The following is a 17,338-nucleotide window of genomic DNA, read 5'->3' on the forward strand; positions in this document are numbered from 1 at the left end:
GCAGCTAGATTCAGGCTACTCAGTTGCTGATTAAAAAGCAGCATAACTGGAATATCAAAATGGCTAGAAAGGCAGAAAAAAAAGAAACAGTCGAGAGCAAGAGGCGAGTTGACACCCCTGGCCCTGAGAAGTTGAATAGACTTAATGACAAAGAGGAGTTGGAGTCAGCAATCGAGCTGCTGCCAATTGGTGCCACTTCTGGCAAGAAAGTAAGCAAATGTTCCCGTTAACCTTTTACTACGGAAGTTACCAGGCTAGCTATCTCAGTCTGGGATTTACCATCAGGACTCTGCCAAACCAAACAGGCTCATCTGTCTCACTGGAACGGAATGTGAATCATGTGTGTAAATTCAGTATATGAGCATCATTATAATTATTGCTAATAACATCTTTTTATCTGTAATCTGTAGCTATTTTTTTTTTTTTTGCTAAAATTGTCATTATGCTCTGACAGTAGAATAAGATACAGGTCAGCTGTCTGTGGCTCCGCCCCTTTGATTTGTAAGAATCCACCACTCAGGATGAACAGAACCAATCAGAGCCAAGGGGCGTGTCTGAGAAGTGTCAATCATTCTTGTGCATACTGCTAGCAGCCCCCCTCCCTCAGGCAGTAGGTACTGGGCAGTGCCCATCCCGCGCAGGTGCAGTGCCTGCCCTCACCTGGTCAGATATGTTCCAGCTCAAACTAATGGCAGAGAAGCAACTGAGCTGAAAAATACCCCACCACTGCGCACGGCAAAGCAAAGAAATAAGAGGACTGACAAAGAAAAGCAGTGTGAAAAGAAAGAATTCGACCGAGCCAGAGAGAAAACACAGATAAATATTTCAGAGATGGAGGGAGCTGCGGGATTTGTAAGGACTCAAGAGCACACAGAGTTAGCGGCTTTTCTGCTGGACAGGTAAGGACCCCTGCTTGATGTATGTTTCATTCTATGTTTTAACCACAAGGCTAAGATGGCAGCGGTTACAGTAATACACGCAATAGTGCATATCACCGATGTTGCAGTCGAGCTACGTAGCTTGTTGGTAAATCTAGCTCGTTAGCTTGTATGCTAACATCGGTGAAAGACAGCATGGCAAAGTAGTTGCACCTGGTAATGATTAGCTGGTAACTCTGTCTACTGTGATGTAAGGAATATTGTTTGTTACTCGGGTTGCTACAGTGACTTTGCATGAGGCACTCCTCATTGTAATTAGTAGAACAGTTGGGGCTTGTTTTGTTGTTGTTGTAGTTATTTTGAATGCCAGTCTTGGCTATCTTGCTTTCACTGTTACCATGGTTACAAGTCTGCGCTCCTCTGTGGGGAGGGGCTTTGTAGGCAGGGCTGCAGCAGCAGAGAGGAAGAAGGCCTGACCTGGGATCAGTACTCATTCAAACTTTCTGGTTAAGTCCACTTGTTTCTCAAAACTCCAGACTGCAGCTTTAATAACAAACTTTACATTGTTTTCTTTAGCTTGCTCATACCAACAAGGTCTAAATTCATTCCTTAATATTTTAACAAAACTACTGTATATTTTAAATAAACAAATCATGCCTACATCATTCAGTATTTATCCTAATTGGCTGTCATTTCATCACACATCCACTATCCAATCAAATCTGAGAACATGCCTACTCATACACCACATATAAAGACTACCACGCGCTTCGTCTCTCAACACCAGCACAAGATGGCTACAACAAAGGACTCAAACTCTGGCAGGTTGTTGCTTTGATTGCACCATGTCTTTGAATATATCATGAGAAATAAACTTCCCCATTCTTAAATTGCCGATTCCAATGCTATCAATTGATATGTCCACATTTCTGAACAAAAAGGGTTTAGCAATAGTGAGGGAGGCGCTGTTGCTTCATCACAATTACTATACTTGTTATCAAAGTTATACACAAGGTGGCTCTTTTGATTGATTTTGTTGATGTTTGCAGTTGGTGGTACTTGGGAAATTTGGTTTGTTATATAGTGGTTCAGTTTTGGAACCTCTGTATTGGACTAAAAAAAAGGTAGGAGAGCTTGTTGAACACATCTCCATGCTAGCCAGCTAAAGCTACTGGGAAGTCAGTCAGCCAGTCAGCTTTTGCATGTTGGTTGATGTGTTTGTTTTAATTGGTTGGACGCTTTTAGACTCTAGCTTGCTGTTGTTGGTTTCTACAATCTTACCAACTCCAGCTGTAATTTCTTAATTTTCAAGGTTAGATTATATCTAACCACAAAACTAATTAGCATTCAAAATCATGGCAGCATAAAAATGTTGTCATGGGAAACAGCATCCTACTGTATCTGCAAACACCACTACATCTATTCTGTATTGAAATCACTGCTTTTTAGGTATGAAATTGATGATATATTGTCTTCAAACTATAAAAAGAAGTGATGTTTTTATTTAAACAAGTTAAATAACCTCTCTGCAGTATATCTTAAAGACCTAAAGTTATAAGAACTCATGTTTATGAGCTCTGTGGTGGTCTGAAAATAAAAGAGATTTTGGGTTCAATTGACTTCAAATTTATTTATATATATTATATATATTTATTTACATTAAGTTGGTGGAAAAAGTTTTATTTCAGATCAGTCATAACCTTATCCATTCTAAACAAACTGCCTCTTTCAGTTTGGCCCCTAGTGATGGGCTTTATTTTTGATTATTTGATCAACTTATTTGATATACACAATGCCATTTAGCCATTGAGTGACATCACTGGAGGCAATTTATCAGATTGCATGCAATTTCTCTGGATTCACAAAAGACATTTTAATATGTGAAATTGGTTATGTGAATATGTGAAAAATGTTAGTCTTTGATTATTGGTCGTAGCTAATACTCTGGGTCCAAGTTGGCTGTGGCTGTGGCTCAGGGGTAGAGCCAGCATCTTGCTAGCGTAAGGTCACTGGTTCGGATCCCCTGGTTTTCATGTCAAAGTCACCTTTGGCAAGATACTGAACCCCAAACAGCTCCTGCTGTGCTGGTCGGCACCTTGCATGGCACATGGCAGTGTATGTACGTATGAATTACTGTAAGTCACTGTGGCCAAAAGCATCTGCTAAATGCCCTAAAATGTAAAGTAAACGTGTGATCCCAAACTTCTGGTACTTTTTAATGCTTCTCATGTTTTAGATTGTGTGATTACAGATAAACTGTAGCAACACACAAAAATCCACAATTGGTGCAACTGAACATTTGGTTAATGTTATAATTTAAAATTTGGCACCTCACCTTACAAACAGATGGCTCACCCAATGTGTCAGATAACAAATGTAAGTGTGTGCCAAGACAGTTAGAGGGTGACAGATTGACACTGTTACACTTATGTGTTCTACGGTTAAAGTGGTGTTTTGTCAAGTGTAAGTCAGTCTGTAGTGTAAATGCTTACGTGACTACACATCTTAGCCTTTAACTGGGGGATGAGAGAGGAGGCTTAAGTGAGGGTAGTTCAGCACTCTTACTGTGTCACCATGTTTGTACATCCACAACATCAGCAGCAGTCACTTATAATGCTGCCACATGCTACATACCTGCCCAAGTGTATGCTAAACAGATGATTGTCGAAACATTTTAGATGTTTGCATGTCCGTGATCACAAATAGGTAAGCAGTTATCAAACCAGACATACAAATGATTACCAGATAAAGTTAGGAGACAGTTTAAAGATAATGAAGAAATTGAAGAAATATCCTGACTTTTTTATTCCACTAAAATGGGTTTAAGACCCAAATGTGTGTTTTCCCATGATGCCATTCAAAAGCCTGCTCAATGCCCACATCTTGCAAACTCATAGATTGTCCCGCAGCCGTTCTGGTTTAGATTTGAAGTCTTCAAGAGCAAAAAACAGGGATAATCCTGATGACATCACTCTGACAAAGAGTCAGGATGTTTCAGCCTCTACGTCTCTCCAACAGCACGTTTTTTTTTTCTTTAGGTTGTTTGTTGTTGAAAATGCGCGCTTAAATTTCTTGTGTCTCATCAAATCCTGCTTTCTGTGACGCTTCCTCTGACGGTTCCTGTGATGCACACTGGGACTTCTGTGAGATCAAAAGCTGGCGTTTGAGGCTCTGGTTTTAAAACCGTCAAGTAGTAATGGCCTCGTCCAGGGAACAGGCTTTCACCTGGTGGTAATCCAAAGACCTCCAGGGCCTTACTCCCAAATCCTAGAAGAATTCTGTGAATTAATTGCAGATCTTGTGACTTTCTTATTCCATTTGAAGCATCGTGAGCCCGTTCTTGTACCGGTGACACAAATGTTTTTATTTCTCGTCATATCAGTCCGGCAATTGTAGTGAAACTCTCGTAATGAAAAATTGCCCGGAGTCCTGGCTCCTTTTGTGATTGTGAAAAAACCTGTGGAAAAATTCACTAATGAAGTCAACTCAGTACTTGTTTTTCTCTCCTCGATTCTGTAGCACCGGTCTCTACCAAGACAAGACAGCCAAAGAAATCTACTCCCTGGTTTACTGATGAAACCCGAGATTGCAAGCAGGCCTGCAGGAAAATGGAACGTGCATGGCGAAAATCCAAATTCGACGTTTTTTTTTATCTTGCATGGCGTGATATCAGATTCAGAAATCCATTAATGTCCCACAAACGGGGAAATTTGTTTGTCCCAGCAGCAGCAGAATATTACGAGAGACAAAAACCAATAGCAAAAATAAACAATATAATTAAAAAGGTAAGAAATAGAATCGACGTATATACATATAAACATGATATAGTGCAAATTTAACAGCAAATTTGTATTCACAGATTTTAAATACAGATAATAAATATGGGTGTTAAGAAAATTGACCAGATAGAGCAGAAACAGAAATGGGTTTTGTACAGTCTTATTGCACAGTGCTGAGTACAGGATGAGGTCTATAGGGAGAGTCATAGAAAGAGGTACAGTCTGTTCTGACCTGTCTTGTATGTAGCTGCAGTGTGATCATTCCAGTCCAATTTATTGTTCATGTGAACTCCCAGGTACTTGTAAGATGTCACCATCTCAATGTCCGTTCCCTGGATGTTCACCTGTAGTGGGAAACTACTTTTCTTAACTTTACAATTAACTCACTTTTCTAACTATAAAATATGCTCACGGTTCGGGTCCAAAAAATCAGAGGCGAAGCAGCAGATCTTCAGTCCAAAGGGTGTTTATTCACAAACACAGAACAGTTGTCTTACCTGCCAGGTGGTCCACGCCCCCCTGGACCATCCTGTTATTATTATGATCATCCAGGGCTTGGATGTGTTTTTAAGAGCCTACAAATGCCTTGCCCAGGCCCCTTCCTTTCTGTGGCCTTGGATGAGCTGTGGCACCTGTTGCTCATTTATTTCAACATTTGTCATTATAAAAGGTTGCATCAAACATGGGTCTTTATCAGGCTTAAGCTCAGCGGGGACTGCAAGGGATGTTACAAAATCTATTCATACAAGTGATCACGACCCAGTTATCTTATCTGCCACCACACACCTGTGTGCAGAGTTGTCTGTGCCTGCGGAAATCCACCACCACCTTCCCAGCATTGAGCTGGAGGTGGTTCCGCTGGTACCAGTCCACAAAGTCCTTAATAAGTACTCTGTAGGCTCCGTCGTCCCTGATGAGGCCAATAGTGTACTTAATTACAAGCGTGCTCTTAATGCTGCTAAAACAGCATATTTCTCCGGCCTGATACACAATAATAAACACAAGCCTAGATTTCTCTTTGACACCGTGGCTAAACTTACTCAAAAACCACAGTCTATGAGCTGTGCACCCTTTAATGCAATTGATTTCTTGGATTTCTTTTGCAATAAAATTAAGATTAGAACCAAAAATAACTCTTCATCTCCGGCTTCCTCATCAAAGTTGATTATAAAGCATCCTCCTGCTGATTCTCAGTTAGTCTTAGCTCTTAACACTTTTGAAAATATCTCCCTTGAGATATTGTCTCAACTTGTTTCATCCTCAAAACCAACTACCTGCGTCCTGGACCCCCTTCTGGCAAAACTGTTTAAGGATCGATGGCCAGCAATGATGACCTACAATGTGAAATATTGTATCTATCACTCCTCTTTCTCCTCCTCTGTTTTCATTCAGGCTCCCTTCTGATGGACCACGGGCCTCCGGGACCATCTGCCTCTCCTGGCTCCTGCTGCCTCAAGTACTGTTGGATTCGGATCGTCAGAACCTGGGCTCCGCTGGATTGCTGCTCTCCTCTGTTTCACTATCTCCTTATATCTGTATTTCTGTAAAATGTTGACGCCTCTTCACTCTGATCTCTCCGTCTATTACTGATCCTGTGTAGCCTGCCCTCCTCCAGGTCAGCAGGGTGGACAGGAGGTCATGTGGCTCGGGATCTCTCCTCTGTGGCTCTTCCTGAGGTTTTCTCCTTCGAAGGAAATGTAGACACTTACTACTAAATTAATACTTAATACTAAAGCAATGTTAAAATTTACAAGATTACAAGTCAGGCACAAGAAGGCAGTATAAACAAGCAAACATATCCAGAGGGGCAGAAACACATAGTGTCAGATATCAAAAACAGGTGCAGGTTGGCTGTAACACAAATGTACAACTTGTAAAAACGGGCGAAAAACCAGCAGCCTGGTAAGCTGAAGGACTGATGAGATAATGTGAGGCAGGTGTGTCAGCAGGTAGGGATGATTTGGGAATGGGAAGAGGTGAGCAGATGGCATCTAGTGGACAGTGGTGCATGGGTCAGAGGGAAGTAAGTGGTGGCTGGATAACTTGATTATATCCGCTGTAAGGTATTTCCATTTTTTTGTTGTCCACCTAGTCTTCAGATGGATCATTTGATGCACCTATTTTTGGGAGAGGTTAAGGAGTGATCAGACGTGATCAGACGTGATCTGCATGCTCCGCGGTGGAATGTAAGTAAGTTTTACTCCTCTAGCATTTAGCACTACTTACTTTTCATCCCCTTCCTGCCCGTTGAATGTGAATGTCTGTGTTAAACTGAAGGATTAGGTGTTCCTTTATGGGTTAATGTTCAGCTAAATAGACTATTTGAAACAAACCCTCTTGGATTAGGTGATGCATGCATTGTCACAAACCACAAACAGGCTGCTTTTCTTTCTTACTTTTTTTCTGAGCTCATCAAGATACGTGGTTCTCACAGAAAGTCCACACAGCTCCCCTGGTGTAATCCGAACCTCCGGAAGCTTCAGAGATCCCAAATTGATTTTTCGAAAAGAGGTTATTTACACCTTCGACGTTCAATCGAGCTTGTGCGCCCAACGCTTCAGACGAGGTGTGCGCTAATGCTTTTAAGCTCAGCTGCTACAGTGAAGATTTCGGCTTAAGAAGGGGGGTGTTGATGACATTTATTCAAATCAGATTTTGGGATGTCGGATGAGCTGTTGACGTCTTGGTTGCTTTTTTTCCTCTTTGCATTATAAAACAAGTCCCCATCTGCTACAGTCTTTTAGGAGAATGATGTAACGCCGTTTTGCTGTGGAGCTCCAGAAAAGTTTTGTTGACTATGAAACTCCACCTGACTTTCATCGGCATCAGGGTAAGTAGACAATGACTACATTTTCATTTTTACTTGTACTCCTCCTTTAATTAAGTCCTGCTGCTAATAGGCCTATTTTTAACTTGAGCAAGGGCTTTGAATGCAGGACGTATATTTGTTTTCACAGTGAAGTGTCAATACTTTTACTTAAGTAAAGGCTCTGAATAGTCGCTCCACCGCTGTCTGCCACCACAACATTGTCCAGACAGCATCAGTTCTGTTTGAAGCTCGGAAACATCATGAATCAAGTGAAGAATTTGACACTATTTATCGAGCAGCACATTGTAGGAAAGTGAAGCGAGCGTCTGTGCCTGGGCCTGCCCTTGTGTATCGACCGCCACCGGGCAGCCAACGCGTGTGTGTGGGTGTGTGTGTGTGTGGTTCTGGCCCAAATGCTCACTTGTTTCAGGCTTGGGTTAGACTGACATCTTCGGCTGCCAAGAGCTGTTGATCGGCACGCTGCACAAGCACAAACATTAATTCACACAGCGCGAGACTCACCATGAGGATCTCCATTATAGCAATTCATTCAAAATGTATTGTTTAGTCAAAATAAAGGACTTGGTGGGGAGTCGCACCACGCTGACAGAACCCTGTAGGATTCTCTTTCTGATGCACATAATGGCAAATAAACTTGGAATTCCCACTTTATTAGATCTCTTTCCGAAAACGAGTGTGGAGTGGCAAGACTTTTCCTTTTTTGTTGTTCTAAAATGAGTTGAACATTACTGAAGTTATACTAGTGATACTTTATTTATAATTAACAGATATAACAGGGTGAAACATCTGAATCGCCTTATTATAAAACCAGTTAGTTTGAAATGTTATCAGCATGCAATCTTTGGAGCAATGTGGAAACACCTCTGGAAAATGATTAACGTCGGAAATCTCAATTTATACTGTTGGAACAAACAACAGTGTCTTAAATGGGGAAATGAAGTTAAGACTGATGGTTGATATGAAACAAGTGGAAAACATACTCTCACATCAATTAGGCTGTGTGTGCAGTGCAGACATATCACGTTAATAATAAACGTGAATTCACGTCTCTGCTTCTGCCCAAGGATCTGGGCCGTGCTTTTATTTCAGAGGGGGAGAAATGTCTGATACAAAAGTCCTCCACTTAATTCACCTTTGGCCAAACCTAAGTTGAGCGCCTCTGACTCTGAACATCTCAGTTTTAGGAGGAGTTTGTGACTCCTGCTGCTCCCCTGAGACCCAAAACCTTTTTTTGCCAGGACGTGAGAGTTGGTCTGAGCAGGAACATTTGCTGGGACCTGTTGACACTGGTTCTTTTTCTCTTGTGGTTCGTGCAAAGTTCCAGTCCCCCTCTCTCGGGCGTGTAAACACTTTCTGGGAAATAAGCCAAACCAGCCGACTGTTATCTTGTACCAAAGTTTGGCCGCTGGTGAGAAAATAAAGACAGGCGACGCAGCGAGCGCTCGAAGCATGGCGCAAAACAATGAAGAAAGTCCGCTCCGTGTCTCCAAAAACCAGACGGGAAACGGTGCCGGCAGGATGAGAAGAGCCGACAACTCAGACCCGAACACTTACGGGTTCGGACACATGATCCCGCTCGCCTGTGGCATGGAAAAACACTGTTGTCAAACAGCTGCTGCTCCTCAGGAGGAGTTGTTAAACGCTGACTGCCGTGTGGGCGACAGCCGCTCTTTTTCTGCCTGCGCCACAATCTCAGAGACAGCCAGGGAGCTGTGCAAAGCTGTGTCCGTGTCTCTGGGACTGGCCATGGAGTGCAGTGACTCCATCGACATGGATGCTGCTCTCCCCCAGTGCGCAGCGAATGACCACATTCGAGGAGAGTATTTGTTCGGAGTTGGAGGCGCGCCTCTGAGCTGTCCCGGCGGCCAGGCTGCTGTCAGCGACTACAAGTGCCCAGAAGAGCGGCCGCTGCACGGACACAAGCAGCAGCAGCAGCTGATGGAAATGTTTAAAAGTTCAGAGACCGCTGCGCACCTGCAGCACCTCACCTCCGCTCGGACACCTGTAGATGAGCAGAACTTCACAATGTGCAAGGCTGAGGACATAACTCCAGAGGAGACGGCTCACCTGGACTCAGTGCGCGCAGCCTCGTGCCCGTACGCACAATCCGCGCAGCCGGGCAACTTGACACACTTCGGCCCACCGGCTCAAGAGAGGCCGTGGCGACTCTACAAGCCCCCAGACGAAGCGGGGGATTTCGGGGAAGTCATGGAGAGCAGTTTCGCAACAACAAGTGGTTATCAGTCGGAGCAGTACAGCGTGAAAATCAAATGCGAGGGCACCGAATCTGCCGGAGCGTTGTGGGGCGGTAATCACAGCTTTAATGACAGGTACAACTCCCAGTGTTGGGGTCCGAGGCAGTGCGTGAGCGCACACGGAGCAGGAGGCAACAGCGCGTTATGTAATCCATACGAGAGGAGCATGGCGCGGCCGGAACAATGGTACCCAGGCGGGATGCTGAGGTCGCCATATCCCAACTCCAGCTACGTGAAGAGTGAAGTCAGCGAGTGGCTCGATGTCCCCTACAATGACCCCAGGTAAACTATATTTATTCTACTATCACAACAACTATCAAATATATTTTGTGCCATGGGATTAAAAAGTTATGTAGAAGAAAATAGTGACTCTGCTCTGACAGTAAAAATTGTACACTTTGATATCTGATAATAAAATGCTACATGTCTTAAATCTGACCCCAGACAATAAAACACAGAGAAAACAGGTGTGTTAAATCTTGACATCCATCCTGCTGTTTTGAAAAATAATTTCTTAACACTTTAATACACTTTTTTAAGATATCTCCATGTTTTTAAAAATGACAACAGTGCATTTTTATTCTGCGCTCATATATTTCCATCAGAAACCAAAGGTCAGAAGACAAAAGAAACACTGATGTGCCCTCACATTTTCTTCTGCGTGCGCAAAACATCCAACTGAGGTTATGACTGAGAACATCCTCAGCATGTTCAGCGTGTGTGCGGAAACATGATGTATGTTTTTCTAGTCTTTTTAAATGAAGTTCCTTTTTTGATCCCTTATGTTGTGCCTTATTCACATTTTATATTTGCACCATTTGATTCGAGTTGTCCCACACTGGAGATTTATTAGTCAACTTTTATAAAGATTTTTTTGATTAATAGAATCAGATTTTTATTTATTAATAAATCATACCTGTAAGACATGTCTTACATCCCATCCATGAAGTTCTAAACAAGAACACAAGAGTGCCTTTTTCTCTCAGGATTACAACTATTTTAGAATATTGAATGAATTTTACTAAAAAGCCACTGAAATGTATTCTTGTCTTATACGCTGTTTTTCTTGTAAGCATAAATCAAATTGTTCCTGTAAGAGAACATCACTGATTTGATTTTCATTTGAAGTAGCAACAAAGTAAAGTCGGTAAAGTTTGACCTTTTTATATTTCTATTTCAAGCCGAGGTGAGTGCCGAATGTTTTGTGACGATTTTATGTTTGTTGGCTCGTTTTAGTTGCATCCTTCGATGTTACTTAAAGGTTTTTTTTTTTTTTTATGTCTGTACGATTTACTATCAGCCAAAAGGAACCATGTGTGCACCAGACAGTTGTCCTGACATCATCGTGCCCTTTCTGTCTGCGATATTTCACTGAAGCTGGTGAATGATTGAGAACACTAACCCCGATTTCTCTGCAAAAAGAAAAAAAAAATTCAGTACACCATGATCCTTTCAGAACCACGTCTGGTGAGTAAATCACTAAACCTGAAACATCAAGGCCACGAATTTAAATAGAAGCAGTAATTGGTGGTGGTCTTACATGAGCACTGTGAAACAAAACTAGGAACTAGGAAGTCCCAGAGAGACACATGGATGTATGGCAGCGCAGTCTGCCGGATTCTTTTTGTCTTTGTCGAATATTTTCGACTGTTGGCAGTGGCGGTAAACCAGAGGGGATGGATGGTCAAGTTGATCTGTGTCAGAGGTCTCCAGAGTGGATTCATGTAGGTTCACTGGTTACGTGGTGGGTAGGCTCTCGTTCACTCCATGAGTTCGCCTATTTCATAAAGGGAGGTTTTATTGAATCATCTGAACAATGTTCTTGAGCAAATTTCTTTTTGGCCCTGCCCCTGATTTTTCTTTTTTTTACCCAGGGAAAAGCCTCTACACCTTTGCCCTCCCTTAATCTGAGTTTGAGTGAGTCCCATCTGTAATGTATTTGGTTTGGATTTTGTTCCTCGTCTTTTAACCAGCTCATCACTACACCCGCAGTTATTCACGATGGGTGGGGGAGACTTCAAGGAGAAATTAATGCCGAATGAGTGCATAAATGTCATCATTTTTACATTTTATAGCTGAGAAAGGATCATTAAACAATTAATGCTCAGTTTTTCCTGGATGTTTTTAAAGGAAATCAAAGTCAAATTAAATGAACAACGATAAACAACCGAAAAAACAAACAGACCTTAAAGAGCAAAGCTATTTCTTACGGTCTTAATTTGTTTATACGTGGCTGACCCTGCCACATTTCTAGCTTCAAACAGTGTTCTGGTGGCTTGTTTTCCTCTAAGAACAGATTGTTTATTCACTTGTGGAAAACCTATTGCTTTACTTTATATTGTAAATATTATTCTGAGTTTGAATTTTTTCAAAACTACAAAACCAAAGCTTTTTAAACTGTTATGCTGTAATTTTGTTTTGTCTGCTTCTAAGTATTTGTTTAGCATTCATTTATTTGCAGTTCCCTGCACTTTGTACCTGTAAAGAAATGGGGTTCGACAGATACGTCAATTTTAAGAGATTGTTCTACAATTATTATCATTATTATTATTATGATTATTATTATTTATTATTATTATTATTATTTTTATGAATACCTTGGTGGCATAAACTGTGCTTTATTTTTGAAATGTCACACAAATAGAAGTGATGGATTTAACTTTTACAACCAACCATTATCAATTTTAGATTTTATTCTCAAGTGGCATTGAGAAGTTGCAGTAATATTGCTGCATGCACAGTATACGGATCTTATTCATAATCCCAGTCTGGAGCTTGTTTTGACCATCCCGCATTTCTTCTGGCTGAGCAGGAGCTGCATTACATCACCCATGAATGAAAACAGATTTCACAATGAGGCTCGAGCACACACACAGTTTTCAGAGAAGAATCGGGTAGACAAATTAAATCAAATCAGCCAAACAAGTCTTTCATCCCTGCACACTAGTAAATCCAGAGACTTCCAGGTCACAGGACTGGTTAGATTTTGAGTTTCAACACATAAATACCCCACTTGACAAACTGTTTTTCTGGCGCTAAGCAACCTGGGATGAAACTAATAACACGCTGTCTGATTTAAGGTTTAATTACAGCACTTTAATACATTTTTATTTTCACCTAGTTGCTGCTCTCTGGTCTGTCAAACAAGAGAGCTTGATTTATAAGAGAACGCCTACTGAGAAACACTTGAATATAAGTGTATATATTTAATATTTATCAACTATATGTGAATGAACAAAGTAAAGCTTCCCGTTTTGCCTGCACCCAGAGACCACCCCACTCTTTTGCCTGCAAAATGTGTCATCTCGCAGATTCTAGGGCTGTGATATCGACTAACACGTTCTGACGCGATTATAGTCGGATTGAGGGAGCAAGCCACCTCAACCTCTCTATCATGATCCTAGGTTTAAGTTCAGTTTTATTTGCCATTTAATGATGACAGTTTATCTTCATACATGATGTTTGTTATTTTCCACTTCCTGTCTTTGTTTGTTTTCCAACCTATTCGTTTCACCTGTCTCTTATTTGTCTATCTGTCTATATTTCCCTCCTTAAAGTGTTTAAACTTAACACTCCATCTTTAAAACTAGGCACAGTGTTACTACACAACTGCCTTTTTTATATATATACAGCAAAAGGTAATGTACCCCTTTGTCTGTTTTCTCTCGTCATGTAGCATTGATTCCAGAAACGTTTGATTTTTATGCAAAAGCCATCTTTCCAGCAGCGAGATACGTCTTTAACCACCTTCTCAAACCATGAATGACTTTGTGTTCTTATTAAAGGTCAGAAGATAACACTACATCCTTTTATCAAAGTTTTCAATGTGTTCTATCAGGTCTTTCCAAAGAGACATTAGCTTGGTAAATAAGAAACTGTGACTGATCTTTTTTTTTTTTTATTGTGGTTTGTGTCAGCCTTGACCCACTGCACAGTATGTAGGCCTTCTAAGAAGCTCCAGCAGGAAGTTATATAAAAAGAAAAATGGTAGCAAGTGTTGCACAATCATGGTTAATAGTTTTCATCCGGCCCGAGATAAAAATAAATAAATACAAATAACTTTCCTTTTAATGTGCACATTTTTTTGTATTGGTTGCAGTAGATATTATTATTATAATTATTATTATTAACAGGTTCTGCTTCTGATCTGTGTCACAGAGCGTTGCCACACCGATCTTGACATGCATATTTTTTTCACTTTTTTCTGTTGATGGATCTCAGACCACGAAGGAATTCTGTTATTATTCATCGCCTCAGCTCTCATTATTTAAACTACCATCTCATCTCATTCTCTAATTACAGGTTTCGTGGCTGATTAGTGTTGTGAATGAAGTCGGTCAAGATTTCCATTGTTTTGGTAACATTTGTCTAAAGAAATACTAAATACTTAATTAGTGTTCATTTTTGTTCCTGTTTCTCATATCTTGTCTTTGCTCTTATCTTGTCCTTTCCTACGTCCACTTTTGCCGAGCTGTTCTGTGACGGATTGTTGTCTGTGCCAGCTTGTGTTTGCTTGTTGTTGTTTGTTGTACCATAATTGGTTCTCCTTTTATTGCTAGCCATGCGTTTGTACTGCTTTAATTGTAATTTACACGCATCACATCATGATTGTTTTAACGACCCAAAGTTGTGATGAATTTGTCATTTCAAAATTTTATCTGTCTGAATTATTTTGTCCTGAAGTCATTTGTCACCTAGAATAAATCTGTGGACGGTCTGCATCCTTGTCTCTCTTACTCAACCTTGATTTCTAAGTTGCACGTCACTGAAGCAACGTTGTGTCTGAGCCTTTTCCAATCTCTCGGTGTTCAAGGCTGAAGCCAGGCGCCCACCGTGTCACCCCTTGGCCGTGGTGTTGGTGCTCAGATCTTTCCCACACAGTCCTCAGTCATCACACTCCTTAAATCACTCACCCAGAGGCCTTGGCACAGTTCAGGGGAACGATCAGTCGAAAGTTTGGAAATTTGGAAAGTATTAAACGAAATCTAAAGCATTATGGACTGGGAGGTAAATTAGTTCAAGGTCAGGCTATATTTATCACAGCGAGGCTGTTGGTTTCACGACATAATAGTCACGGAGATTGAGAAACAATAATAACAAAAGCAGTGAACAGTTGGTAAGTCAAAGCGAGCAGACACCAGCGAATAACAATAAATGTTGATGATATTAAAGATATCCAAACAGGACCAACTATACGTACATGTTCATCCTGTGGCTGGTCATGGTTTATATGAATCCTATTTCACTTGTTTTGACCTGCAGGTTCGACGCCAGCAGCGAGCACATGTTCCCAATGGAGTTCTTCTTTCCAGCTCAGAGGATGTGTATGATCTGTTCAGACGAGGCGTCTGGCTGCCATTACGGTGCACTCACCTGTGGCAGCTGCAAGGTTTTCTTCAAAAGAGCTGCAGAAGGTAAAGCTTAAAGGGGCCAGCCTCTCCGTGCTGGGTTTGGTGCCGCGTACATCAGCAACCACTATTCAGTAGCAGAACCTGTTTATATCAGAGTGATGTTTACAAATATTCTCCTTCTCTCTGTTTTATCAAAAAAAACACAGAGCTTGAGGTCAAATTTCAATTTCATCTTGTGACATTGCTCTACTTGTGATCCGGGTAGATTTAGCGTAAAATGGTGAGGGATGGAAAAGACTTAAAATATCCGCTTTAGTCACCACAAACATGGCATGGCTGGAAATTGTCTTAAGGTCTCCTTTAAAAATACCAAGTGGTGTCACGCTGACAAATGTTGGAAAATTGCTTCTTGCCTGTGGCTGCACCGACATCGCCTCCACTCCTGATATTAAAAAGTCAGGGTCATAAACATGTCAAATTGAAAGTTATCCAAGTTTTAAAGAAATGTCAAATTGGTATGTAGCCTTTGACAGATGTGAACATATCAGTGGTTACCTGCCGACACAACTCTGAACACACTGCTCACCAAACTCAGACCAAAGTGGGCGGTGCTGATCCAATACGAATGACGATTCTCTTACTGCATTGCCTTGCTTATAAATGTATTTTAATGTACTGTTCAGATGAAAAATTAGCAAGTGTCTCATGTTGCAACCAGACATGGTGAGGAAGGAGAGGGACTCACTATGCCACCCGACCCAAGTCAATTTCCAGACAATGTACGTTTCTGCAAACCACGAATGTGTTGGAAGTTTTACATTTCTTTGGGTTTCAACTTTACATTCTTATATTCCATTTCGACTTTATGTTGTAGCAACGCTGTTATGATCTGGTTAGATTCAGGCACAAAAACACTTGGTAAGGTCTCTAATGTCTTGTCAAAAATATCTGGTGGTTTCATTCTGACAAATGTTGAAAAAGCCGTCTCAAACAGTGGTCTCTGCCGTCTTTCCCGTCTGTCATCTCACCACTGTCCCTCCACATGCAAACATGGAAGTAACATGAAATGTCATGTATTGTAGAAATGTTGACGTGATACATACAGCATATACAAATTTCAGAGTATCTGCGGTTTGAAGAAAAGTAAAATGCAAACATTTTCCCCTGAGATATAATGAGATGTAATCTCAGATTATAACACTCGTATTAGAATTCAAAATGTAATGTTTTTGTAACATCTGGTTTCTCTGTCTATGCAGGCAAACAGAAATACCTATGCGCAAGCAAAAATGACTGCACTATTGATAAGCTAAGAAGAAAGAACTGTCCGTCCTGTCGGCTGAGGAAGTGCTTCGAAGCTGGAATGACTCTGGGAGGTAGGCTGGATTAATTGCTGCTTTTACAGACAGCCATTATCCTTTATTTTATTTCATTGCCACGGTTTATTCTGTGGCGTTATTAGTCATACCTGTTATCATCAGCTGCATTTCATTGCAGACAGGAATGAGTGCTGTATGAATTTGCATTTTAACACATACATCTGTGCAGTACAGACTATAATCAACACTGTGCACTGCATCCTGTGCGAACAAAGCCCACTACTGAGAAAGTGAAGTCCCAAAAGTGAAACTATTAATGGTTTCCCAGGACCAAGTACTTTATTCTCTCTCCACTGCACATCTTAGCAGGCTCTCTCCAATTGTAGCATCATCACAATAGGGGATGTTACTGATAATCAAGCCCCTGACTGAGCTGCCATGCAATTTAGACCTATTCCATTCACTTCTCCTTACTGTCACCCAGACCTGCTCGTCATATTAGGCTGTAAAGATTGACATGTAGTAGACTAATTTTAGTCCTGTGTTCAATTTTCACTCTCTTCCATTTTCTCATTCTGTTAACGGTGAAAATTGTGCTGGAAGCACAAAGCTGACATGAGACACGTGAATTAAAGCCGCAGACATGCTGGCAATTTTTGCCACCGGTCGCTGACAAACCCATGGAGGGAAAATGTGATCTAATGCTGTGATTGTAAGTAAAAAGGCACACCTTTTCTAGTTACGGCTAAAAAGAGCCTCCTTTCACGTATGTTCTCATCTCAGACATGTCATTCATTTGCAGCATTTCACAGGAAAATCTATGTGGAAGCCTCAAAATTAGACATTTGGTCTTATTATCCCCAAGATTTTTTACTCAAAGAAATAATTTAAAGCCTAGTCTTAAAGTACTGAAATAAAAATGTTTC

The 17,338-nt window shown here is 41.1% G+C and overlaps 1 protein-coding gene across 1 annotated transcript in view; it reads left to right on the forward strand.

Annotated features, from left to right (window-relative positions):
- The first annotated feature begins 601 nt into the window (after window positions 1–601).
- The window catches only part of LOC115593991 (androgen receptor), a 34,628-nt gene continuing 17,891 nt past the window's right edge, over window positions 602–17,338 (forward strand). Inside the window, exons 1-7 of the mRNA XM_030437734.1 lie at window positions 602–899; window positions 6,050–6,633; window positions 6,750–6,843; window positions 7,394–7,487; window positions 8,806–10,024; window positions 15,005–15,156; window positions 16,353–16,469. Of these exons, the coding sequence (XP_030293594.1) occupies window positions 8,937–10,024; window positions 15,005–15,156; window positions 16,353–16,469 (1,357 nt within the window). The 5' untranslated portion in view covers window positions 602–899; window positions 6,050–6,633; window positions 6,750–6,843; window positions 7,394–7,487; window positions 8,806–8,936. The remainder of the gene's footprint in view (window positions 900–6,049; window positions 6,634–6,749; window positions 6,844–7,393; window positions 7,488–8,805; window positions 10,025–15,004; window positions 15,157–16,352; window positions 16,470–17,338) is intronic.

This window comes from Sparus aurata, chromosome 13, assembly GCF_900880675.1.
Source record: "Sparus aurata chromosome 13, fSpaAur1.1, whole genome shotgun sequence".
NCBI classification, from domain to species: domain Eukaryota; kingdom Metazoa; phylum Chordata; class Actinopteri; order Spariformes; family Sparidae; genus Sparus; species Sparus aurata.